Source organism: Trachemys scripta, chromosome 3, assembly GCF_013100865.1.
Source record: "Trachemys scripta elegans isolate TJP31775 chromosome 3, CAS_Tse_1.0, whole genome shotgun sequence".
Taxonomy (NCBI): domain Eukaryota; kingdom Metazoa; phylum Chordata; order Testudines; family Emydidae; genus Trachemys; species Trachemys scripta.
In genome coordinates, this window is record NC_048300.1 from 162,036,513 (window position 1) to 162,063,820 (window position 27,308).

The 27,308-nt window shown below is 42.3% G+C and overlaps 1 protein-coding gene across 1 annotated transcript in view; it reads left to right on the plus strand.

The window, feature by feature from the left end:
• LOC117875514 (CUB and sushi domain-containing protein 1-like) overlaps positions 1–27,308 on the plus strand; it is a 1,845,931-nt gene that overhangs the window by 832,721 nt on the left and 985,902 nt on the right. The window contains exon 4 of the mRNA XM_034766897.1: positions 14,775–14,969. Within this exon, the coding sequence (XP_034622788.1) occupies positions 14,775–14,969 (195 nt within the window). The remainder of the gene's footprint in view (positions 1–14,774; positions 14,970–27,308) is intronic.

Genomic DNA, 27,308 nt, shown 5'->3' on the forward strand with positions numbered 1-27,308 from the left:
TAAGAATATTGTGCACTTGTATAACTTCCATCAGATGGAATATAATGCAATTGTATTACTTTTGTTGGTGCAATTATCTACAATATTAACTATAATTCATACTTTGACCTTGCTGATTAAGCTTCTATACAGACATAGTGATCTTATGTACTGTAATTTTTATCTATATCTATATCTTTTAATACCTTGGTAAACCTATTTAAATGAGACAACTCACTGCTTACTTTCAACCACCCTTCTTGTATATTAAGATAACATTTCAAATATTAAATTGTAAATTATTTAAGACTAGATTGGCTTCACCCTTACTCAGCCATGAAAGGAAGGAGGAGTAAATTGCCTCCATTCTAGTTCATGCCGCCACTCAAGTCTGCTCAGATTATCATTCTGGACATGGAGAAGTGAGCAGAGACTACTCACTCACTGCTGCTCGCTCTGAGCAAGAGGACAGAGAAGGGAATAGGAAATGCCATGCTGTACCTCCTTCCCCTTATCACTAGCCAGCATAGCTGCCTTGAGTGCCCAATATGGCGTGTGAGCTGCTCCATGAAAAAGGGAGATAGTAAGTTACTTTGCTTAGAGCCAGAGGGAAGCATGGAAGGAGTTCTGACTCTGAGTCACAGTTTTCTGGTCTGCACCAGGAGGTGAGTAGCTACTCACTGCCACTTACAGCAAATTGTAAAGTTGCAATCTACTGTCGGAGAGTATATAAGAAAGTTCGTATATAGGCATATTTTTAGTCCAAATATAGAAGGTCACTTGATAAAACTGAAAGTTAAAAATTAGTAATAGTGAAGTTTAAAGGCAGTTTGAGCTGAACAAATAGTATTGTGGATTCTGTACTATAACCCTTAATTATTTAAAGCAGTATGTTTTCACAGTTAAGTCACTCAAAAACCTGCAACATATCTGTAATATAGAAGTCAGAGCCAAACTGAAGGTAAACCTTAGAAAAGAAATCAATACCTGTCAAAACAGTTGTGATATTTAATGTCATGTTTGACTGAATAACACTGGAGCCTAACAAATGTAACTGTAGGTTGTTATGTAATAGACACTGTGAAGGCATGCACTACCCCTTTACAGGACAGGCTGGAGCCTACAGCTGGGACAGCCTGGGGTTTAATCAAGGTGACCTTGTCCGCTCCTGGAGGCTGGGGTGTATAAGCAGGAAGAGGGGGCTGCAGTGGTGGCTGTTTCTCTCAGGTTCCAGGAGACCAGCCCTACCAGACTCAGAGACTTGGTGTTATGCACTTTAAGTTTGGGAGCTCTGAACCAGAGTCCAGAGCAAGGATGTTTTGAATTGTTTTTTTATAGTTGCGCCTGCCCAGAAGCCTTATTAAAACAGGGACATACTATTTTCTTGATATGTGTTGTCTACTCTTTGCCCTAGGCTGTTAAAGCAAACCAATTGCTGCCCAACCAGGGCAAATTAAGGTGGGGAACACCTGCAGTTCTTCACTGAGATGCAAGGGGACACATAATGTCTATCCACACCCTTACACATGTGCTGTGGTAAACTGACATCACTGCTCCTTGGATTCTCTCACCCTTTACAAAATATCCTATATATGAAGAAGAAAGGAAAAATATGGATATTTTATTTTAAAAAAAAAGCCTTTTATTTTCACAAATTGGCAGTGAAAAGACCATGAATTTTCTCAGCTGAGTCACTGCTTGGAATTATTTACCAAATACTTTAATCTGTAATTTGTTGAGTGTTTTATAGTACAAATTCAAGTTGTTTTTATTAGGCATTCAAGTTACATGGCAGGTATCTTCTCCCTGATTGGATGCCAGTACTTCTTTAGAATCAGGTTCGCAGGGTAAATTCTCACAGCTGACATTGAAAATCACCTTCTGCCAACTGTCTGCAGTATTTCCTTAAGGCCTCAATTCAGGAAATCACCTGAGTCTGTTCTTAAGTCCATCTCTATACAGTACAGCACTTCAATATTGACTTCTGTAGGACTTAAACACATGCTAAAAATTTAGTATGTGCTTAAGTGCTGCCCTGAGTGGGAGTGCTTTTCTGAACTAGAGCTTGACATTGGATCTTTTAATTACATAGACTGCCATGCTACTCCTGCTCTCTGCCTTGGAGCCTCTGACCAGCTGCTCCCGGGAGCCTCCTGCTTGCTGTGCAGAGCAAGGACGGGAGGAGGAGTGCAGATGTCAGGGTGTCCCTCTCCCACCACCTCTGTACCCCATCTCTACAGGGTTCGGGGAGGGGGACACGACAGAGCTCAGGACAGAACTCAGGATGGAGGGAGCTTGCTGGCAGCTGTTGCTGTGTCTGAACAAACAGGCTTCAGACTGCTGAGTGCCAGTCTACTTAAAAGGGCAGCGTACTTAAAGGGGCAGCATGTGTCTCTCTCTGTCTCACACTCACCTACCAACACACACTTGTATTATTATTGTATTATTATCATTGTTGTTACTTGATACTTCTTTCAAAGTATGTCATTTTAGTTTTTTGACTGGTCTATGCATTTCATAATTGTAATTTCTCGCTTGCATTTAAATTTAATTCTTTGTTCGTTGTTTAGTGAGTTCTAAAATGCCTAACCTCTCCTGGCTGGAGTAATTATCCCTTTGGTAACTTTTAAAAAATATATATTAGATCTAGGTTTTTTGTTTCTACTGGTGGTGCACATCTGCACATTACCTCGATATGGTGCACATAACAAAATTCATTCCGCACATGGATGGAAAAAATAGAGGGAACACTGGATGACCCTTTTTGTCTTTGCAAACCTAAGTCCTGCACCAATGGGGAAATCAGCAGGGAGCTCTGTGCTTCTCAGGTTGGTGGTATTTAATGTGATTTTTGTCTGGCATATTTTTCTGCAAGAAATCATGATTTTGCCATAGTGTCACAGAGATCTTCACAGACACCGCCAGTACTGCAGGGAATAACCTCATCACTTTTTCTGTCTCCTTTGAGTTCTTATGTCTCTCTTTATTAAAAAGAAGGCTCCTCAGATCTATGATAATACAAATGATCAATAAAAAGGCTTCCATTGAATTGAATACAGGATCTGCTGTGCCAGCACATCTTTTGAAGACTACTGAAATGAATCTTCAATTATAAGGATCTACAAACAGGTACCAAGATCTTGGTGTACAAGGCAATTGTCATCCCCCCACTTGTCTATGGGTGTGAGATCTGGGTAACCTACAAACAACATTTCAAGCAGCTGGAGTGGTTCCAGCAGTTCTGCCTCAGGAGGATTCTCAGGATCAGCTGGGAAGACCAGCGCACTAACATCAGCATTCTCTTTGAGGCCAACATCAGCAGTATAGAAATGCAGATCATTTCAAAGACGTACTGAAATTACATCTTAAAAAGGGAGGCATCAACCCAACAAACTGGGAGAACCTGGCACAGAACAGAACACAGTGCCACACCATACACCAAGCCACAGCTCACTTTGAGAACAGATGTGCTCATGAGACAGAGAAGGGACAAAGGAGGAAGGAAAGGGCACAACATATCAGACAACAACTATGTCTCCTCCAAGATTACACCTGTCACTTCTGTGGGAAAATCTGCAGAGCTAGAATTGGGCTCCTCAGCCACTTAAAAACTCACTAATAAAGCCCTTTGACAGAGATACAGCATCCTCTCAGTGAGGGATAGCAAAAGAAGATTATTTCTATTTCCTCACATTCAAACACAATGCTCTTTGGCGGCTTTGATGTTCTGGGGTTTTTGTTTGTTTGTTTTGTTTTATTTACCTTCTTTTCCTTTCTTTCCTTTATCCTCCTATCCTGTTTGCCACTGAATATAATAGTATGAATAGTGTTCATTCCCCCTGTGCCCCAGCACGCTTTTTTTTTTCAGTTTTCCTTTTCCCACTGTAACTTTTTAAATGATGATGTTATTGATGAAAAAATTTGAAGATTTGAAAAAGTTGCCTTTCAGAATGGAAATGACTTTGAAATTTTTCCTGAAACTTTTTTGCCCATCTCTAATAACTATATGCATCTGCTACAAGATGAATATCTGAATCAGAAACAGCCTTTGTGTCTGTTCAGCCTGGGAGATTAGCATTACTTACATGGGTTAGTGCCTATGGGGGTTCCTTATTTCTGGATTGGGCCTATGGCAGAAAGAAGATCTTAGGTCACTTTAGAAAGCAGTGCTTACAATGGCATTGGAATAAATTTTCTGTTTAGGTTCATAACCATTGTAGTTATTGAGGTAATTCCTGTCCTCTGTGACAAGCCTGGTTTGTTCAGCAGGACAGAATGGAATATATCCTTCCCCAGGTTGCTGTTGCCTTTACTGCATCCTTAAAGCTTCCATTGTCCCTCCTGGTTCTGCACCCCAGTTATACCAGGGAGTAATCAATGATTCTGTGTAATGACAGATTTGCTAGTCCAGCTGTCCATGTGGTATCCTGATGTGAACTAGGAGCCATGACAGAGCTAGGCTCTGCAGCACGTAGAGGGTGAAGACCCCTTATATCAACATCTTTGAAAATGGTTTCAGTCTTTATTCTTTTTTGCTAACATGGTATTTGATTTGAATACAAATATTGTGGTGTTGAGAAGAGTGAGTGAAGTGGAAATTGCCTCTGTCTTATTATTGTCTTCCTCTGGCTTTCTCTACTTCGCCTCCTAATGGTTTTTTATGTACACTTGTGCCATGCACACTTCTCAGGGTATTTAGGTATGAGACTAAATGTTAATATGATACATTTCAGCCATTTGGCCAAAATTTCATGAGATCTTCATAAGACCCATTAAATATATGTATTTTATCTGTGCAATCTCCTGTGCCCTTGACTTTCTCCAGGAAGCTCCTGAACTTTTTCCTAGTGGTGCATTTCCAAAGGTGCTGTGCAGGTGATCTGGCTGACTCTTCCCCTTTGTGATGTCTCCCAGCTCTTCTACTCAAATGAAGTCTGTGGTATTATGAAGAACACAGGAGGCAGGAACAGAGGGCTTATGAGACAGCAAGTGGCAGGGTGGACTAGGCCCAGAGGCCCCTTGATGGAGGCCTCAGTGTCCTGAAACACCTTTCCCAGAAAAGGACCCGTAGAGGATTCCTCTAAGCAGCCTACTGTGATTGCAGGTGATGCAGCCAATCAGAGAGGCTGCAGGGAGCAGCCAATCAGGGCCCAAGAGGGCCATATAAAAGGAACTGCAGAGCCATAGAATCATAGAATATCAGGGTTGGAAGGGACCTCAAGAGGTCATTTAGTCCAACCCCCTGCTCAAAGCAGGACCAATTCCCAACTAAATCATCCCAGCCAGGGCTTTGTCAAGCCGGGCCTTAAAAACTTCCAAGGAAGGAGATTCCACCACCTCCCTAGGTAACGCATTCCAGTGCTTCACCACCCTCCTAGTGAAATAGTGTTTCCTAATATCCAACCTGGACCTCCCCCACTGCAACTTGAGACCATTGCTCCTTGTTCTGTCATCTGCCACCACTGAGAACAGCTGAGCTCCATCCTCTTTAGAACCCCCCTTCAGGTAGTTGAAGGCTGCTATCAAATCCCCCCTCACTCTTCTCTTCTGCAGACTAAACAATCCCAGTTCCCTCAGCCTCTCCTCATAAGTCATGTGCTCCAGACCCCTGATCATTTTTTGTTGCCCTCCGCTGGATTCTTTCCAATTTTTCCACATCCTTCTTGTAGTGTGGGGCCCAAAACTGGACACATTATTCCAGATGAGGCCTCACCAATGTCGAATAAAGGGGAACGATAACATTCCTCGATCTGCTGGCAATGCCCCTACTTATACAGCCCAAAATGCTGTTAGCCTTCTTGGCAACAAGAGCACACTATTGACTCATATCCAGAGACAGTCAGTTCCTTGCTGGAGTTGGAGGAGTGCAGGCGGTGCCCCTGGCTAGCCAAATGGAACTGTAGCATCATGGACAGCTCAGCACAGGCAGGGACTGGGGCAGAAGGAAGAGCTCCTAGATGGCTGCTGGGCCTGAACTTAGATGATCTCTGAGGCAAGGGCGAAGCTTTAGAGAAGGCTGGAGCTGTGGGGTAGTATCCCAGGGAACTGAAAGCAGTGTAGTTAAAGGGACATGGTGGCATGTGGCTGCTGTTCTTATGGTCCCTGTGCTGGTACGTGGAGTCTCCCTGGCCCCCAGTAGGCCACTGGGGAACTGGCCTACAATTGGACAATGATAAACCCCTAGAAGGGATTCGGAACTCTTAGTGGCCCAGCTAAAGAGCTGGGGCTAGAGTAGACCAAGAAGGTAAAACCATTGCATCCAGAGAGGAAGCCCGGGGCTATAGCCTGATACCAGGGCTGGGACTATTTAAAGACCATAGACACACCTTGGTGCACGAGAGGTGGTGTTACCTGTGGTTTTCAGAACCCAAAGCAGTGGTAATTTAACTGTTTCTCTCCAGGTGGTGTCAGGAATAAATCAATGGGAACACAGTTTTTCTGTCTGCTGAATAAAAGCATGCTTGCTTGTACCAATCATTTAAAACTACTATTTATTACATATTAAGAACACTCATACACAGTAGGTTTAGGACATCCCAGGTATAGTTACCCATAGTCTGAGATGGTTTTGAATGATCACCAGGTAGGCTTCCAGAGGGCCCTCTTTCAATCTAGCTGAGAGGGAGTTTAAATCTCAGCTCCTTACCTTAAGAAAAGCTCCCTTGGATTGTTTCAAGGTATTTTACTTTTACCTAAACTTTTTATAGCTAACTCTAACAAAACACACAACACAGAGTTCCCCAAAGTGTGGAAGGCACAGAGGAATGTTGGGAGGGGGGAGGGGCGTGGCTGGACCAGCCCCCACAGGGGGTGGGGAGGGAGCACCATACAGTCCCTCCCTGCCGCCAGCTCTGCTCTGGTCCTGCCCCCCAGCTATGTCCCTGGCCCTGAGCCTGGCCCCATCCCCAGACTTGGGGTGGCTTTGCTCCTAGCCCCGCGCCAGCCCCCAGCTTTGGCCACTGGCCAGGGGCCCTGTTCCTGGCCTGGGCCTGAGGCTAGGGGCAGGGGTGGGGCCATGAGTGGAGTTGCACCTGGCCACGGTCCCGGCTGCCAGTCCCCAGTGCAGCCCGGCTGTGGCTCCACCTCTGCCCTCAGTCCCTAGCCATATCTCCATCCCTGGCCCACTCCCAGCCCAAGACCTCAGCTGCAGCTCTAGCCTCGGTCCCCTCACTCCTGTCCGCATCCCCTGAGCTGTGCCCCGCCTCTGGGCCCAAGCTTCAGGGGGCGGGGAGTGACATGGACAGGGGTAAAGGTGGGGGCATGACACTCAAAAGTTTGGGGTCCACTGACATAACCTGTAGTGACTCCTAGTGGGTCAGCTTAATCAGCTCTATTGGGTCACTAATTCTCCTAATTTCAACAAACAAAGTATCTCAAAACATTTCTAGCCAAAATAACAATATGGTAGGGGCACCTAAAACCAAAGTTGCTATTCACTCACTCTCTGTCCGATCCTCCCATTCTAATTAAACTGCAATTATACAGCTGTCTGGTCTTTTCTCACAAAGGCTGAAGATCATGCCAAGCTATGTGATATTTGATTTTCAGCTGGCAGTGACTGAACCTACAAAATGGCTGACTGCAGTTCTGTCAAGCTCTGGGGTACATGCAGGAATGTCAAATTCTGGGGTAACAGTGGGTGCCGTGCTATTACACAGCAAAAATGAGACAGGACTGCCTGTTCAGCAGCTTAAGTTCAGGAAAGCTTCCTTAATGTTATCTTTACAGTAACAGAGACAGAAGAGGAGATATAAAATAAATCCTCATGGAGCTACAGAAATCACTGAGGAGAAAAAGCAGAGAATGGTTGTGCTCTAATAATTAAATAGAGGGGAGAAAGTGGTGGGATAACAGCCCTGCACCAATTCCCCTTCCCTTGACAAATCCCCAGGCCCCCTCACCTCCCTTCCTTCAAAAGGTATGACCATGGTTGTTGATTTGTTGCTAGTCCACCTTCTGTGTTGTTGCTGAGATGTACTGACTGCAACGTATGTCACTGCTGGCCAGTTTACAGATGATAAAACCTAGGTGCTCCTACGTGGAGGTAGAAGCACCCATTTTTGGAGCCTTCCGGACTCTTTCTCTAGAGCTTCATGAGCATAGTGTAGCTGATGGTCAAGACATCTGCATAGCCGGATATGTTACACCACATGCCACTGAAATCGTTGTCAGACTCAGTATATACCTGATATGTTCAGCAGCAGTCAAGCAGTTGGTTTTGTAGCTTCTCAAAGTCCCTTTAATGCATTTAGATGTTCAATTCCCATTTAAAGCTAATGACACTCGGTCTATCTCAAAATTCACTGCCTTCCTTTCCAAGTGAAAGGTATATTTCTTTGACTATTGTCTTTTCTAACATAAATACATTGCAATATATAAAAAAAATACCCCTAAAACGTTATCAAAACCAGACACTCCACTAACTCACTTCTACCCCTGAGGAAAGGTTGAGAGAACAAACAACATGTGACAGATGTGGAATCACATTGCTTAATGCACAAATGGAAGGTGCTCAGATATTACAGTGATGAAAGAAGTAGAAGAACATATATAGATTAGAATCATAGCAGTTGATTGTGTTCATTACAAGAAGCCATGATATATATTTTGATTTCAATATGCCATAATCTGTGTTGGTGTGTGTTTGTGATTCTTCCTGTGTTATGGTGAATATGTGACCAGTATTCTCAAGTAGCTGGTAAAGAAACTAAGTGGGTCTAGTAAAAGATTTAAAGGCAATCATCAGAAACAATACACACAGATTTTTAAATGTAAGAAAATCCCTAGCAACGAAAGCACATAGTTCATCTCCAGGCAGGGAACAAACTAACACATTTAAGATTCTGTTAGTTCATGTTTGTAGTGGTTTACATAGTGCATATACTTGGAGTTTTAAGCTTCAGCGAGAGTATCAAAAAGTCAAAATGTAAACAGTCTGATACAGGCCATCAGGGACCTAGTTTGCAAATGAATGTGTTTAATGAAATTTCATTGATTGTATGCACTCTTGAAAAATGCTGCCAGTCCTCAGCTAAATTTTTGCAGACCTTATGTGGTATAGCCTTTTGTCACTGTACATTAATGAGTACTAATCCTCTATTTTAACACTGTATTTTTCACTTTTTCCTTGGAAAGGGTTTTAATATAACTTGCATCTAATGATTTAAAAGATTGGGTTAAACAATTGATATGACATCCTAATTAAGTCATTGAATTGTTACCATATGTAGTTACACAGTTTTACTGAATGACTTTTCTGTGAGCATAATTAGAGTGATAGCTAATGTTTACAACTGGGGGAGCCCAAACTTTATCCATGCAGGGGTCACAATGACAACTTGATAGGAGCTTTTGCGGTGCACAAAAATGGAACAAAGTGCAGCTTTCTTCACATGGCAATATGGTTTCTTGAGACAATAGGTCCCAGCATGCCATGACCCATTTTGATCTGAACTGAGGCCTGTAGACTTCCTGGTCAATGCCAGGATGCTAAAAGTGAAGATGGGACTGTAGAACTCCTTGGGCTATACCTTGGCCATCAAATTTAACTATATATCTGCTTATTAAACACCAGTATTATTCTGATGCTTTAAACACTAGGCTCTATCTATTGACTTTCATCTAAATGAAAGGCAGTTCTCTGCAGTAAGTCAAACATAGGAAAAGTTTCTCAAGAACAATAATAGGTCAGCTCAGTTTCTGAAAGCCTTTATCTTCAATGCAGTACTACCTTGACTGCCCTCAATGTCACAGTGGATACTAAATAACTTCAGATAATTAAGGGATTTCATAAATGAGGATCCAGGAGCCTGCAGAGTTTATAAGCTCTACATGTGAGTGGCTGCACAGTTGGTAAATTGTATAGGAAACAGCATTTGTTCTGTAGACCTTATTAACACAGCAGGTGAATGACCTTTTATTGAGGAGCTTATATCCCACCTCCCTTATCTGCTGAAGTCAAATCTTAAGGTAGATCTCTGACCTTTGCATATGATAGCTTTGATCAGCTGGAATTTAAATAATCAAAGGTACCTCTGTGTTACATATTTTTTATGAAGCTTCAGAGGCCTAATACATTTTATGTGCACACCTCGAAACAGTAAAAATTGTGTAGATTGACCTGTGCAGCTACTCAAATTTACTTTGATGACATTTTTAGAAAAGGACATAAATAATGTAATCCAATGCTTCATCTTGACAAGCGGTGGCATCTTGTGAACTATTACATATTTTATTGAGCTTGGCTGTCATTCTCAGATCACTCATCTTGTACTATTTTCAAGAGGTTTTTGCAAAATATGTGCCATCCTCAGAAATCAGGCCCCATTATTTCTAGTGGTTCTTCACAGATGCAGAGTTAGGAAAACCCCATAGTCTGACAAAAGTCATACCTTAGAATAGCTTTTGTACATGGAGAGCAGGTGGAGTTGGTGCAGTATGATTTTGTCAGGTGTTAGCCAGTGCCAGCCATTATATATATTTGGCAGGTGTGTAAATAACCCTTAGACTGGCTGTGATATCTTATTACTTGAGAATGCAGTTTGTCAGAATACAAGATACCTATGATTAATGTACTTTTTAGATAGCACACCCATTCTTTGAAACTGAGTTGTACGAACAGTACTACAGAAACTGACCTATGTTGAAACTGCAACAGATTATGGAATCATAGAAATGTAGCACTGGAAGGGACCACAAGAGGTTATCTATTCCTGTCCCCTGTGTTGAGGCAGGACCAAGTATAGCTAGATCATCCCTGACAGGTGTCTGTCTAATCTGTTCTTATAAACCTTCAATGACAGGGATTCAACAATCTCCCTTGGTAATGTAATCCAGTGTCTAATTATCCTTATAATAGAAAGTTTTTCTTAATATCTAACTTAAATCTCTCTTGGTGCAAACGGAGCTGATTACCTCTCGTCGTACCCTTGGAAATGGAGAACAATTGATCAGTCCTCTTTACAATAAACTTACATATTTGAAAACTGTTATCAAGTCCAACCCAGAGTGTTCTATTCTGTAGACTAAATATGCCCACTTTTTTCAACTGTTATAGTACTCTGTGTATTAAGAATTGCATTTGAAAAATAACAGGTAGGCTCTTGCTTCCAAGCCATGTAATAAATCTGAATCTAAGCCATGTAATAAAAGTCCTGAGAAATAAACAAAGGGACTTCTGCAAGTTTGACCTGTTCTGTCTTGCACGATCAAAAACAGCTCTGGTTTTCCCAAACCATTTTCTAACAAAAGTCATTGCTAAAAATCATCTTTTTAAATATAGCCATCTTAACTTGGAAAGCTATTAAATTACTTGTTAATGTATAATGTGTTTATTACCCAATTTACAAATCAGTCTGAGTGATAATGCATTATAATGTTTATATTCACAGCCAATTACTCTAAGCTTGTAAAATGACCTCACCTTGTATTTATGTGAAATACATCACTTTTAGTGTTACATTTTTCCTACATATAATTAAATATGACTTTCCTTACATTTTTTCACCATAAATAAGTGCAATCTAAACAAACATCACAAAACCTATGATTTTTTTTTGTTTCGCTTTTCACTAAAAAGTTTAGTAGTGATTGGACGTCTAACATAATGAATGACAGTGAAAACGAGGTAGGATCTGATGCCTAAATGGGGAAAGAACAAGCTAAAAATTACTTAGATATCTTTAAGTCACCAGGGCCTGATGAAATACATCTTGGGATACTCAAGGAGCTGACTGAGGCTCCTGAGCCATTACAGATTATCTCAAAAGTCACAGAAGACAGGGGAGATTCCAGAGGACTGGAAAATGGCACTATATTTGCCCATCTATAAAACGGGGAATAAGAACAACCCAGAGAATTACAGACCATCAGTTTAACTTCAGTACCCAGAAAGATAATTAAGCAATCAGTTTGCAACCACCTAGAAGATAAGGTGATAAGTAACAGTCAGCATGGATTTGGCAAGAACAAATCATGTCACTCTGTCAATTTCTTTGACAGAGTAACAAGCCTTGTGGATGGAGGGAAGTGGTAGGTGTAGTATATCTTCACTTTAGTAAGGCATTTGGTACTGCCTTGCATGACCTTCTCATAAACAAACTAGGGAAATACAACCTTGATGGAGAGATTAAAATGGGGGTGCATAACTGATTGGAAAACTGTTCCCAGAGAATAATCATCAACGGTTCAGATCCAGCTGGAAGGGCATATTGAGTGGGGTCCCATAGGGATCAGTTCTGGGTCCAGTTCTGTTCAATATCTTCATCAGTGATTTAGATAATGGCATAGTGTACACATATAAAGTTTGTGGAGTATATCAAGCTGGGAGGGATTGCAAGTGCTTGGGAGGATTGTTTTGAATTTTTATCCTAACTGAAGAAATGGTCTGAAGTAAATAGGAAGAAATTCAATAAAGGACAAATGTAAAATATTCCACTTTGGAAGGAACAATCAGCTGCACACATACAAAACAGGAAATGACTGCCTACGAATGAGTACTGCACAAAGAAATCTGGGGGTCATAGTGGATCACAAGCTAAATGGGAGTCAACAGTGTAACGCTGTTGCAAAAAAACCCCAAACCCCATCATTCTGGGATATATTAGCAGGAGTGTTGTAAGCAAGACACGAGAAGTAATTGTTCCTCTCTACTTCGCGCTGATTAGGCCTCAACTGTAGTATTGTGTCCAGTTCAGGAAAGATGTGGACAAATGGGAGAAAGTCCAGAGAAGAGCAACAAAAATGATTAAATGTCTAGAAAACATGAACTCTGAGGGAAGATTGAAAAAATTGGGTTTGTGGAGAAGAGAAGACTGAGAGGGGCATGATAACAGTTTTCAAGTACATGAAAGGTTGTTACAAGGAGGAGGGAGAAAAAATGTTCTCCTTAACCTCTGAGAATAGGACAAGAAGCAATGGCCTTCAATTGCAGCAGGGGCAGTTTAGGTTGGACATTAGGAAAAACTTCCTAACTGTCAGGGTAGTTAAGCAGTGGACTAAATTGCCTAGGGAGGTTGTGGAATCTCCATGACTAGTGATTTTTAAGAGCAGGTTAGACACACATCTAACAGGGCTGGTCTAGATGATATCGCAAGCTCCCTTCCAATCCTATGAATCTATGAAATTAGTTGATATGAAGGTATCTTCTAGGTTGTTTTTCTGTAAGCTTTATCTTCATTCTGGAAACAATGAAGTTTCTAGCTTTTCTGGTTGCACATAACATTAGTGTGACATATTGGTTCAAGCAGGAGACAGGAGGTTTTATTCCCAGCCTTGCAACTGACTCACTGCACTGCTTTTAGAAAATCATATAACCCCTCTGTAGCTTAGTTTACCTACCCATCTATAAAGTAAGCAGAATATTTGCCTATCTCACCAGAGTGTTGCGTGACTTAATTACCACATTTAATGTTTGTCAAGTGCTTTGAGAGCCTCTGGTGAAAAGAATTGCATAAGTGTAAAGTAGTAGTATTTTAATGTTTTAGGAATCAATGCATTCTTGAAAGTTTGGACCTATAATCTGAACTTGCTTTCTATATTTTGATGGGGTTTTGAGTTAAGTGTAATTATGACCATTTCAATGCCAATGCTGCTAACGGCTATACTGATGAAAAACATGGGATATGCATCCAGCAAATGCACTTGTCTAATGCAGTGGGACATACCGGATAATTAGCATTGATGTAGTGCTTTATGTCTCCAAAGTGCTGTACAGATATTAACTAATTAATCCTCTCAACACCCCTGTGAGGTAAGAATTGCTGTCTTTATTTTGCAAGTGGGGAAACTGAACAGAGAGGTTAAATGATTTTCCCACCACCACACACACATTTGGAAGCTGAACCATGAATTAGACTAAACCATTCCTTGCTCCTACTTTTCTGCTGAATGCATCTACCTCATGTACTCTGATGTTTCAATACATTCCAATGGATATTCCATTGAATACAACTGTCAAATATACACACAGAATTCCAACACTAAATGTTTTAAACAATTTTAGCTGTATTGTTTTGGGATTGACTCTGATAGCAGGGGATTGGACAAGATGCAGGAGGACTGTTCTGGTCCTATATCTTTGTTCCTAAAACAACAGACATATAAATAGAGACCACTGCTAGGTCACCAAAACAGTGGTCTTTTTTGTAGGTTGATGGATTCATTGCTAAAATTGATTGGTAGTTTAAACAGTCTGCATCAAAAGAACAATGCTTTCAAATGGTAGAGATTTTTCTGCAAAAAAGTAAGAATTCTGTCCATTCTCCCCACTCTAACATTATTTTTTTAGTCATTTCCGCATTTTCTGTCTACTCCTAGATTGATGTCAACAAGATTGAGCAGGCTATTTCTTAAAAATAAGAAATCTTCTAATACGTGGAATATTTTGAATATTGTCTCTATTGTGTCATCATCTGATTATCTATTTGACAGTTTCTGGAGTATTTAAGAATATTCTGTCCCAGCTTGTGGGAGAATTAGCTTGATTTATATAGCATTTTGTTGTTTGTCTGTGTGAGTCAATGGACGTGTGAAGAACTTATTGAGAGAATGCTATCTCCAAGGATTGAGTTTGAAATGTAGTTGTGAAAGTGGTGAGATCCATAGTAAATCTTACCTCTTGTGAAAATACATTCCATGGTTCAATTACAGGTTTTTTATATTAAAAATCAAAGCAGAAAAAAAAGTGTTTAACAGTGATTCAGTAAGGATTTTATGTCACTTATAATGTAATATGAATTATCTATTTTCCCATAAGATTTAACTGTAACTTTTTTCTCTTCTTTTTATTTCAACAGTTCTACCTAGCCACACTTGTGGAAACCCGGGAGAAATACCTAAAGGAGTACTTCATGGATCAAGGTTCAATATAGGAGACAAAATTAGATATAGCTGTATCTCAGGCTACATCCTGGAGGGCCATGCAATGTTAACATGTATTGTGAGTCCTGGAAATGGTGCATCGTGGGATTTTCCAGCTCCATTTTGCAGAGGTACAAAATGTGAATTAATGGAGAAAACATTTACCTATATGAATTAAAATAAATACAAAGAAGACTAAGATAGTGATGAAATAGAATATGTTTTTATTTTAGGATGGTTATAGGTAATGCTAACGTAACTTGTTGAATTCACTAGTTCTGTGTTAACTGACCATTATTTTTCTTAATGTCATTAAACTATATTGTTTTATCTAAAATATAAACCTGTGCAATGGTGGAATTGTAGCCCTGTATAAATTGGGATTCATAGTACTTCCCTAACTCTCAGGGGTTTGGTGTGGATAAATACATTAAAGACAGTGAGGTGCTCAGATATTACAGTGATAGATGTAGACCTGGGCAATTTTTAAAAAATGAATAGTTTATGCATCAAAAATGCAGTTTGGGGTCAGCCGACCATATTCATGAATACAGATCAAAATTGGTGAATAGTTTTTGCTAGATTTTATTTTAAAACAGACTGTTTAGTTTCAAAAGGTTTAGTTTCGATATTTCTGAATTGAAATGTTATGACTTTTTGTTTCAAAATGACATTTCATTTAGAAATTTAGCTAATTTTAGTTTAAAAAGAGGGTATAAACCACCTCAAAATGAAACAAAGCAATCAAAAAGAAAAAAAGGGAAACTTGTTTTGAGTCAAACAATGTTTTGTTCGATACACCCTCCCTCCCCCATGAATGTTTTTCAGTTTGATGAGAAAAAAAAAAAAAAAAAAAAACCATTTGTAATTGACGTGAAACAATTTTGGGGGATTTTTCAGTTTGGCCACCAAAACAAAAAAAATCAATTTGCTCACTCTGTGTGAGTACCGCAGATAGTGGTCACAATTAAAGTGGCGATTGCCAACATTTGTCATAGTGTAGAAATAGCTGGCAGGTACTGATTTTTTTTTTTTACTTCTGCTATATCAGGACCAGAATAGCCCAGATTCTTAATCCATTCCCATCTGTAATAGTTTCTGTCAAGAATACCTTTCATTGAAAGCTTTAATAATCTATATAGAAGTACTCTAAATAGTGAAATTTATAAAAAAGGAGGGAAAAAAATCTCGATTATTAAGTTGTTAATAAAGACAAATCTCACAAAAGTTTCAACCATATCCAGTGTATGTATATTCAGTTTGGAGCAGCATGGGCATATATTTTCTTAAATTGAAAACAAGAAGAAAATGTGTGACTTTTTTTCAAATCTGTCAGTTGTAGTAATCTTTTTCTTCAATAATAGTTGGTAAAATTTACACTTCTGTCTGAACTTTTTTAAGTTAATGGTGTTAACTGAGCATCAGTCTGAAAACACTTTTTTCTTTTTGATACTCTGCAGGGTGCTCTAAATACCTTCTGTTTTGAGAAATATTACTAATTCTAGCTGTATTTCCAATTTTAAGTAGAGGGAATATCAGTGGAACTGAGTATTTTAAAAACTGGAATGAAATTAAGTGCACCTTCTGTTCCTAAGTGAACCATACCATGGAATTCACCCCATTGAAGAAGAGTCAGATGAAGCCCTAAAAACGTCTCTAAAGCAGGGCAAGGACTAAATGAACTGCAGAGCCTTGTATGGGCCCTCTGTAACGGAGTGATCTTTTTCCCACCCATCAGAGAAATTATTCAATGACTGAATTGTATAAGTAGAGACACTGGATTACTGCATTTTAAAATCCATGTTCTGCTACTTTTGCAATTACTTTCCTTAATATTTTCAGGTGCATTAACAACTGTTGTCAAGTAATTATGTACTTGCTGAACAAAGTGGCATTTCTATAGAGATACATGACTCAGGCTGGGGAAATTGCAACCTCAGTCTTGTATTTTGTTAACTATTCACTTTTCTGAACAGTTGTGGCAGGCTTCAAACAACATCACTAAAAGTATAGTGCTCAAGTGATACTTTATGGAATAGAATTGCAGAGCAGATTATATGATGTCATTCAGGAATTCTGGCAGCACAGTGAAGGTCTAGCTAGTGTGTAGTTTTGAGGTAGCTTAGCTACTCTGCCATAAAAAAATATATTTTAAGTTAATTCGACTACGGCAGATTTTCCTGGCACTGGAATATAATAGTGCAATGAGAAAAAATAGTTTTAGATAGATTTCCTTTTTAATGGAAACCACTTTGCCAGCAGGCTAGAAAACAGCTGAAAAAGAGAGAGTTACCAGGCATGTGACAAAAAGTGGAAGCACTGCTAAAAATTGTCCATGTGCTTTCATAAGGTAAGTCAGAGTAGTCATGGCTATTTCTTCTACTACTGGATTGGTTAACTGGGCAGTTCACATATACAAAAAGATGGAGGGGAATGCTTGGATAGCTATCCCCACAAAGCACTTTTCTCCTTCTGCACTGACATTAAATCCATTTAAAAAAGACACACAAACAAAAGCCTAGAATCTTGACCCCAGTACACAGCACACAAAAAAGCCTTAAAGTTGGCCTGAGTGGTCAGTTGAGTAATTCCCTGCCATAGGAGAACTTGATATCCAGGTGATGTAGGGCTGGTGTTGCAGACATGTTGCAAAGTTCAGCTGGCAGGGTCAAATCTTTCAGTTGTGTGCCTCCAAATCCCTTCATTTCTTCTACTCTTCCATTTTTGCTCATTTATGTCAAAGATCTCTCTCACCCCCCAACGTCTCTCTCTCACCCCCTAGCATACCTCCATCACTATGCTGTTACTGCCTTTCTCTTCTTTGGCTCTTTCACCTTGCTGCTGTGGCACATATGCCTGATGCGGCTCTTGTAGCATTGTTTCCCTGAGCAGTAGCACCCTGATCCCTCTCTTCACAGAGTTCAGAATGTCCTTGTTAAAGGTATGATGGTATTCTACAGAGATGGTGCAAAACACTGCAACATGTGATATTCATATATACATAATAGTTTTGCAATAGTGTTGCCTAGTACTATAGTTTTATAAAGGTGATGGTTCATGGAGGTGCCTGTTTAAGGGCAAGATACCTATCCTATGCTTATTTATCTCAGAGCTTGCAGGCTTGGAGCAGTGGTAGCACACAACGGCAGTTTTGCTTACTCACCAGATCAGCGGTCGGGGTCACCAGTGTTGTGAGATGCTACCGGTGTGGTGCTTCTGCTTTCTCCTGTTGATATCACTCAGCTGCGTGCGTGTGTTCCCTCTGTGTGCTGCCCCAGCTCTGCAGATAGCTGACACAGCAAACCCGACGAGAACCCCCAATAACCACAGAGTCTAGTAAGGTACGAAGGCACCTCAGCCAGGTTTATTACGACCCTGACACAATTTCAGTTCCCCGTAGATTACTTAGTCTACCGGGCATACTGCTAGAAAGTGCCGCTCGGCAATGGACTCAGCTCAGTGGCGGGACTTTCCACTGCCCCCTCGGCTGGACAAAGACACCCACTCAGGGATGCATTCTTATACAGAGATACAAACAAGTTACACATCACTCCTGACGTATTGAGGTGCAACCCCTCTACGTAGCAAGGTACAACCCCTCTACGTAGTAAGGTGCCGCCTCTCACCTTGTACATTGGTTCGATCAAAACAACTCTATTCATCATTTTACCCTTTTGCCCCTGTCATTGGGATGGGTCGGCCTGTTCCATGTTATCTGTGGAATGTTCTTGTATGGTATGTCTTGGTACCATGTTTATACTTTAACTTTGCTAGGTGAATATATATTTATGCAGCATCAGCCCTTTCCTTGCCTACTTCTGTGAGCAGGGCCTGCCTCTGGCTCACAGTTTAACTTTGTTTATGTTAGCAAAGTCTTGACCATTACTTTAGTTTGGTTCAGGCCTCAGGCCTCATACTGGGCCTTTATCAGGGCCTTCACTTACCACACTAGGCATCCCTTATGCCCTCTGCCAGTTGATATAAGGGATTCCTTATGTTACACTCACCCAGGGACGTTGCATTACACAAATAGATGTGGAAGAATCTATGAAAGATTTCCTTCCCCAGAGGAGAACACCAAATATTCTTGTATCGCTAAGGCATTGGAACAGGCTATTTTGTTTATCTAAATGATCTGAGGCCTTGTCTACACTACGAGAGTAGTTCGATTTTACTTAAATCGAATATTTGGAATCGATATTGCAAAGTCGAACGTGTGTGTCCACACTAAGGACAGTAATTCGACTTTGTGAGTCCACACTAACGGGGAAAGCGTCGACATTGGAAGCGGTGCACTGTGGGCAGCTATCCCACAGTTCCCGCAGTCCCCGCTGCCCATTGGAATTCTGGGTCGAGCCACCAATGCCTTCTGGGTAAAAAAATGTGTCGAGGGTGCCTTTGGGTAACTGTCGTCATCCATCCATCACTCACTCCCGCCCTCCCTCCCTCCCTGAAAGCGCCGGCGGGAAATCATTTCGCGCACTTTTCAAGTCATTGACAGCGCGGACGCCACAGCACTGTGAGCATGGAGCCCGCTGCAACCATCGCTGCAGTTGTGGCCGCTCTCAACGCCTCGCAGCTTATCATACAGGTTGCCCTGAGGCAGATGCAGAAAAGTCAGGCGAGGAGGCTACGTCAACGCGGTGATGGCCTGAAGTGTGAGAGTAGCACAGACCTCTCAGAAAGCAGGGGACCCAGCGCCGAGGACATCACGGTGGCAATGGGTCATGTTGATGCCGTGGAACGGCGATTCTGGGCACGGGAAACAAGCACTGAGTGGTGGGACCGCATAGTGCTGCAGGTCTGGGATGAATCACAGTGGCTGCGAAACTTCCGCATGCGGAAGGGAACTTTCCTTGAACTTTGTGAGTTGCTGTCCCCTGCCCTGAAGCGCAATGACACCCGGATGCGACCAGCCCTGACTGTCCATAAGCGAGTGGCCATAGCCCTCTGGAAGCTTGCAACGCCTGACAGCTACCGGTCAGTCGCGAGCCAGTTTGGGGTGGGCAAATCTACCGTGGGGGTTGTTGTGATGCAAGTAGCCAAGGCAATCGTTGATGTACTGCTGCCAAAGGTAGTGACCCTGGGAAACGTGGAGGCGATCATAGATGGCTTCGCAGCGATGGGATTCCCAAACTGCGGTGGGGCCATAGATGGAACTCACATCCCTATCCTGGCACCGGACCACCAGGCCAGCCAGTACATTAACAGAAAGGGCTACTTTTCCATGGTGCTGCAAGCACTGGTGGACCACAGGGGACGTTTTACCAACATCTACGTGGGATGGCCGGGCAAGGTTCATGACGCTCGTGTTTTCAGGAACTCTGGTCTGTTTAGACGGCTGCAGCAAGGTATTTACTTCCCGGACCACAAAATAACTGTTGGGGATGTGCAGATGCCTATAGTCATCCTCGGGGACCCAGCCTACCCGCTAATGCCCTGGCTCATGAAGCCCTATACAGGTGCCCTGGACACTGAAAAAGAACTCTTCAACTACCGGCTGAGCAAGTGCAGAATGGTGGTGGAGTGTGCTTTTGGACGTCTCAAGGGGAGATGGAGAAGCTTGATGACTCGCTGTGATCTCAGCGAACCAATATCCCCATTGTTATAGCAGCTTGCTGTGTGCTCCACAATCTCTGTGAGAGCAAGGGGGAGACCTTTATGGCGGGGTGGGAGGTTGAGGAAATTAGCCTGGCTGCTGATTACTCACAGCCAGACAGCCGGGCGATTAGAAGAGACCAGCGGGAAGCGCTGTGCATCCGGGAGGCTTTGAAAGCAAAGTTCCTGAGTGAGCAGGGTAACCTGTGACTTTCTAATTTTGTGTACAGAGAAGCCTTCACCCCACTTCCAACACACGTTTCAAAATAAAAATAGTTCTACTTTGTTAAAGCACACCGTTTTCTGTAATACTGTTTTCGCGGGAATTTTTTAAAACTGGGACGCAGACTGTGGTGCGGAGCGGGTGTAGTGTAGTCGCGCGAATGCAGCTTCTAAACTGAAGGACTGACAGGCTCCGGTGCGGTGGGATGGTTCTTTCAACGGAGCCTGTCACCCCTCCTGATAGGGACTGTGTGTATGGGGGTACTATGTGACTTTGTGGCGGGGGGGGACGCTTACAGATCCCCTGCTGTGTGGCTCTGTGATCCTGCCTAAGGACCGCCGCTTCAGATCTCTAACTGCCCTCCCGTGCCACAAAGTCACAGAGCAACCCACCTCCCACCACATAACATGAAAAGAACCTCCCAGACTAACCAGGGTAAGTAGTCACTGCATCACTGCACTATGTATGTGCCCTGCTGCTGTGCCTGCCCCCGACTATGTACCCTGCCAAAGGTGACTGTCCTGTCCAATTACCAACCCCCTTTCCCCCCCTCCTCCAAAAGAACATGATCGAAACAGTAGTTAACAGAAACATATTTTTTATTAACAACTACACAGGGGACTGGGAAGTGAAACTTGGACGGGGGCTTGTGTCAGGCGGGAAGGAAAGAACTTGTCAAACTTTGGGGACTGAGAGCCTTCTGCTGCTCGAGCTCTCTGCAGGGGTGCAGTGAGAGTTAGCAGGGACTCTGCCGCCTCTCCTTCTGTGCACTTTGGGTGAAGGGAGTATGGGACTTGGTGGCGGGGGAGGGCGGTTAGAGATGGACTGCAGCGGGGCTCTGTCCTCCTGCCTCCGTTCCTGCAGAACATCCACAAGGCGCCGGAGCGTGTCCGTTTGCTCCCTCAGTAGTCCAAGCAGGGTTTGAGTCGCCTGCTGGTCTTCCTGACGCCACCTCTCCTCCCGATCCATGTTGGCTTGGTGCATTTGGGACAAGTTCTCCCGCCACTGGGTCTGCTGTGCTGCCTGTGCTCTGGAGCAGGCTATAAGCTCGGAGAACATGTCCTCCCGTGTCCTCTTCTTCTTATGCCTAATCCTCCCTAGCCTCTGGGAGTGTGATGACAGGCTAGGTTGTGAGACAGTCGCAGATGGGGCTGTGGGAATGGGAAAAAGGGAGTGAATTCCTCAGAAAGATAAATGTAGTTGTGAACAAAGAACATAGTCTTTCTCTGTGAACAGGACCATGCACAGCACCTATCACATGCGCACTCAGCACAAGGTCGAATTCTCGGCCTTCGCATTCAGTGTCTGGGGTTTTGCAGAGCACTTTTGAGAACCCTGTCAGGACAACGGAATTGCTCTTGCACGCAGACATGGTAAGCCGTAGATTCGTGGCAGCTTAAAACTTTAATATTAGCAATGGCCTCATTTCACATTGAAATCAATGTCGGTCCCTGCTGCCAGCAATCCGGCAAGCAGGAAGTTTGCTCCTGTCCCACACCCTCGCGGCTGTCCCCGGGAACGATCCCTTTCGGCTGACCCTTTCCCGCCTCCACCGCGTGGCTGCAAACCAGCCAACACTAATAACATTCCCCTACCTCATTCAAAGCAGGTCTTCATGAGCGACATCACCCTCATGAGGATCTCTGAGAGCGACAGACAGAGAATGCTCCGGGAAAGCCTCCAAAGACCAGGGCCGTATGCCGCCATGCTGTGCCAAGCAATGATTCCGGAGTACTTGCTAGTCTCGTGGCGCGGCAACGTGTCCTACTACGGAGGACCCAATAAGGCCGCTCTCCCCAAGAACCTAATGCAGCGGATTTCAAATTACCTGCAGGAGAGCTTCCTTGAGATGTCCCAGGAGGATTTCTGCTCCATCCCCGGACATATAGACCGCATCTTACTGTAGCTGCAGTAGCAGGGACTACACAGTAGAGCGGCTTGGGCAGGACAATCATGCAAAACCGGACATTGCTAGATTTTTTTGAAATACTTGCACTGCCCATGACTGAACCGTTAAGTTATTCAAAGTAATCATGAGAAACCCATTTTTTACATTGTTAATAATCATGTTCTGTTACAAATAAATGTTTAGATGTTTACAACACTTACTGGATGATCCTTCACCAGATTCTGTGTCCGGGGTAACGGCTGGGGAGGGTTGGTAGGGGATCTCTGTAAGGGTGATGAAGAGATCCTGGCTGTCGGGGAAATCAGCGTTGTGAGCGCTGTCGACTGCCTCGTCCTCCTCATCTCCTTCCTCATCTTCCCCGTCCGCTAACATGTCCGAGGATCCGGCCGTGGACACTATCCCATCCTCAGAGTCCACAGTCAGTGGTGGGGTAGTGGTGGCGGCCGCACCGAGGATGGAATGCAGTGCCTCGTAGAAACGGGATGTCTGGGGATGGGATCCGGAGCGTCCGTTTGCCTCTTTGGTCTTCTGGTAGCCTTGCCTCAGCTCCTTGATTTTCACGCGGCACTGCGTTACATCCCGGCTGTATCCTCTCTCTGCCATGTCTTTAGAGATCTTCTCATAGATCTTTGCATTCCGTCTTTTGGATCGCAGCTCGGAAAGCACGGACTCATCGCCCCACACAGCGATGAGATCCAAGACTTCCCGATCAGTCCATGCTGGGGCCCTCTTTCTATTCTGAGCTTGCACTGCCATCAGTGCTGGAGAGCTCTGCATCGTTGCCAGTGCTGCTGAGCTCGCCACGATGTCCAGACAGGAAATGAGATTCAAACTGGCCAGACAGGAAAAGGAATTCAAATTCAAATTTTCCCGGGGCTTTTCCTGTGTGGCTGGTCAGAGCATCCGAGCTCGTACTGCTGTCCAGAGCGTCAACAGAGTGGTGCACTGTGGGATAGCTCCCGGAGCTATTAACGTCGATTTCCATCCACACCTAGCCTAATTCGACATGGCCATGTCGAATTTAGCGCTACTCCCCTCGTCGGGGAGGAGTACAGAAGTCGAATTAAAGAGACCTCTATGTCGAACTAAATACCTTCGCGGTGTGGACGGGTGCAGGGTTAATTCGATGTAACGGCGCTAACTTCGACATAAACGCCTAGTGTAGACCAGGCCTGAGTCTTTACAGTGTTTAAGCTCAGAATAAAAGTGTTAGACTGGAAGGGAATAGAGACTGGGCAAATCAAGTGTCATTCAATTGTTTGGGGGAAAGCAAAAGAGATATGCTATACAAGTTTTTATGGAGTGCACAGGGCTGACTAGCTATGCATAGGAGAGGTGGGATCATGGCCATACTCCTGCACGTATATAGACACTTGCCCTGATATGTATCAATAGGAAAGATGGAAGGGCATGGAAAAACATGAAATGCGACCAGGTCAAAGGTGCAGGCAGAGGTTGTGATGAAGTGCCTTGAAAACAAGGATAAGAAATACTGATTTTATGTACCATGCAATTGGGAGTCAGGGAAGTGACTTAGAAGGGATGATGTGATGGAGGCAATGGCCAGAAAAGATGATTTTGGGAGAAGCATTATGAAAAGACTAAACATGAAGAAGGTTGAGGAGATGAAAAGAGGAGATAGCCGACATGATAGGTAAGACAATTGTCTACAAATTGCAGAACTTCTCACATGGATAGCCAAAAGATGTGTACAGTGCCTAACTGAGTAAAGAATTAGAGGGATAATAGGCTCCACTTCATTGATCATTTAAACAAATGTGAAAATCTGGAAAGGTCCTTAAATTTTCCATAAACACATTTTAAACATACAACACAGAGTCAACCTGTGGAATTGTTTCTCAGAGGATGTTGTGAAGGCCAAGACTATAACAGGATTCTGGCATATTGCATAGTCATCCTAGCACCTGTGCCTATTCCCATGTTTTTGACAAAGTGTTTGTTGTTAAATGTAAAGTTGTTATGCGTGAGGATGAAATGGATGATTTTGGCAATGTACTTGTGGGGGGATTTCTGAGTGTTGTTCATTGTCTTGTAGATATTTGAAGCAGGTAGTAATGCTGTCATGGTGAGGAACATTGGTGTATAGGAAGGAACATACATTGTGGCAAGGATGGTGTTCTGAGGAAAGTTATTAATGTTGTGGAGTTTCTGGAGGAAGTGGGTTGTATCCTGCAGGAAATGGGCCTTTTGTGTTGTGAGTAGTTTGAAGGTGGTTTCTGTGAGTTCTGATATTTCTTTTGCAAGAATACAGTGGCCAGATATAATGGGTCTGCATGGTTTCCTTGTTTGTGTATATTAGGAAACATGTAAAATGTCCTTTGTCCTATGACTGCAGAGGTGTTAACTGCTCACTTCATTTTAAGTGGTTTCCTAAAACATGTGTGAACCCCTTATGCTTAGCAATCTGCTTCACCTTGGACACTCTGGTTACCTTCCCCTGACCTGAGGAAGAGCTCTGTGAATCTCAAAAGTTTGTACTTCCACCAACAGAAGTTGGTCCAGTAAAAGCTATTACTTCACCTACCTTGTTTTTTTCATATCTTGGGACCAATATAGCTACAACACTGCAAACAATTGACACACATGTCAGTTTCAGCACAGCTATTCCATAGCAGCCATGAAACTGACAAGAATGTGAGTTTTATATCAGCACCTCCCAGGGTCTGTACCTCTGGGGGACTCACACTATTTGTACTGCCTCAGAGTCAGGGAAACCCAGGCCTGGGGCAATCCACAGGCCAGGGCTTTCAAGCCTGCCAGGTTCCCAGTTCCACAACAGAAAAAAGAAAACCTGACTATAATGGAACAGTGTAACTGAGTATTTCAAAAGTGCTGTCATATATCCCAATAAGGGAATCTGACTACAGTGAAATAAACTAAGGCTCCAACATGCTCTGCATGGGCAGGCCACTCCACCCAAAAGTACCCAAGTGATGTAGAATCCTATCTCCCATTGCAAAAGAGTCATTAACTTGCAATGGGAATTAGGATTCTAAATTGCTTATTACTTTTGAAATTTTTACCCAAAATGGAAAAATATAGAAAAAATAGTTCCCCTTGAATCTTTCAGTTATGTAGTAATCCTAGGTGTTGCTTTACAAAAATATTAGTTGAAAACCAAATTATGAGACCTATGAGTGATTTTTAGGAAGTCTCTTTCAAAATGCCCTTCTGACTATAATCCAGGAGTATGGCTTGGAAATGAAAAGGGGAAACTTGCTGAGTGACAGATTATTTTTACATTAAAATGTTACTTTTAATATTAATTGAAACAGCCAACAGGAGACTTGAGACCATAGAGATGAGAGTTCTTTGGAAGATGGCAGGTGTAAAGTGGAATAATTTTCAGACAAATGAAGAGAGAGAGTAGGACATGAAATCAGGGTATGGGATTGGCTGCAATTGAAAAGATTGAAATGATGGGAATACTATGGAAGATAAACAGATGATGGAATGCCAAAAAAAAGAAAAGAAAACATAACCCAGATCAGTTCGACCTAGAGATCGACCATCGACTAGATGGTGGGACATCATATGCAGGAATGTGACCATGGTGGGCTTAATGGAAGAACAAGTCATGGACAGAGATGAATGGTGAAGCTGTTCCACTCCTGGTGTCTGTAGAGATGTTTTAGCATAAGAAGAATATTATTAGTAAATACTTACTATATGTATCTCACTCTCAACAAAAAGAAAATAGTGTTTCTTAACAAATTTGACATTTTTAGAATATTTTTTTGTTATTTAAATAGTAGGAAGAAATGTGACCTCTGGCTCAGTTTCCATTTAAAAGTAAAAAGGAAAAATATGTTCTGGCATTAGTTTTTATAGATTTGAAAGTGGGAGTAAATAGTCCAATGGTTAAAGACCTAGGTGCCAGCTGGATATGGAGTTAATCAATGAGTTATTTGGTAAATATGAAACCCTTCACATCATCTTAATGCCCATACCCAATGATGTTTCCGGACTTTATGAATCTGGCAGTTCAACAATTTGTCAGTTGGCCCAGACACATTCTCATTACTAAATTTATATCACTGAGATATTTATAATGGCAGTTTAAAATGTTCAGGTTCATGACATTAATTATTTTGTCTGGTTTTTTTATATTCATAATTTATAGATGCCCCAATTCAAATATCAATAGAAATGATTACTTGTGATAATTGTATTGATATGTTTTCTGAAGTTAGGAATTATATTAGTGAGATATAATTATATGCTTTTCAGGAATGACTTAGGAAAAAATGCCACTTACTAAAGAACTAGTAGCTGTTTCAGTGATACTTTTAATAAGTCATGCTAAATAATGCATGCCCAAGCTTCATTTAGAACTCTTTAAAGCTGCAATTTTCTTTAATTGATCAGCCTTACATAATGTGACTGGAAATGACAATATATCACTTGCTGGTGCTTTATGAAATGTCAGTCAAGCTTTTTAATTTAATCTATTCTGTTGCTAGTGATATAGGGGTTAAGGAAAAGACTTGGAGTGACATAGCAGGAAAAAAACAGGTTGTGTTTTTATAACTGACTATGAATTCTGTAATATTTAAAACACAGCTGTGTTTTTATCAGCTATTTTACAGCAGTAACATAGTAAAATGAATCCTAAATGATCTGTCAAATCAGGACCATGCAGTGTGAAGTAAAATTGAATGGAACAGCTTTGGTAATCTGAATCCAGGTTTTAAATTAAGTTTAAAAGAGTTAGACTGA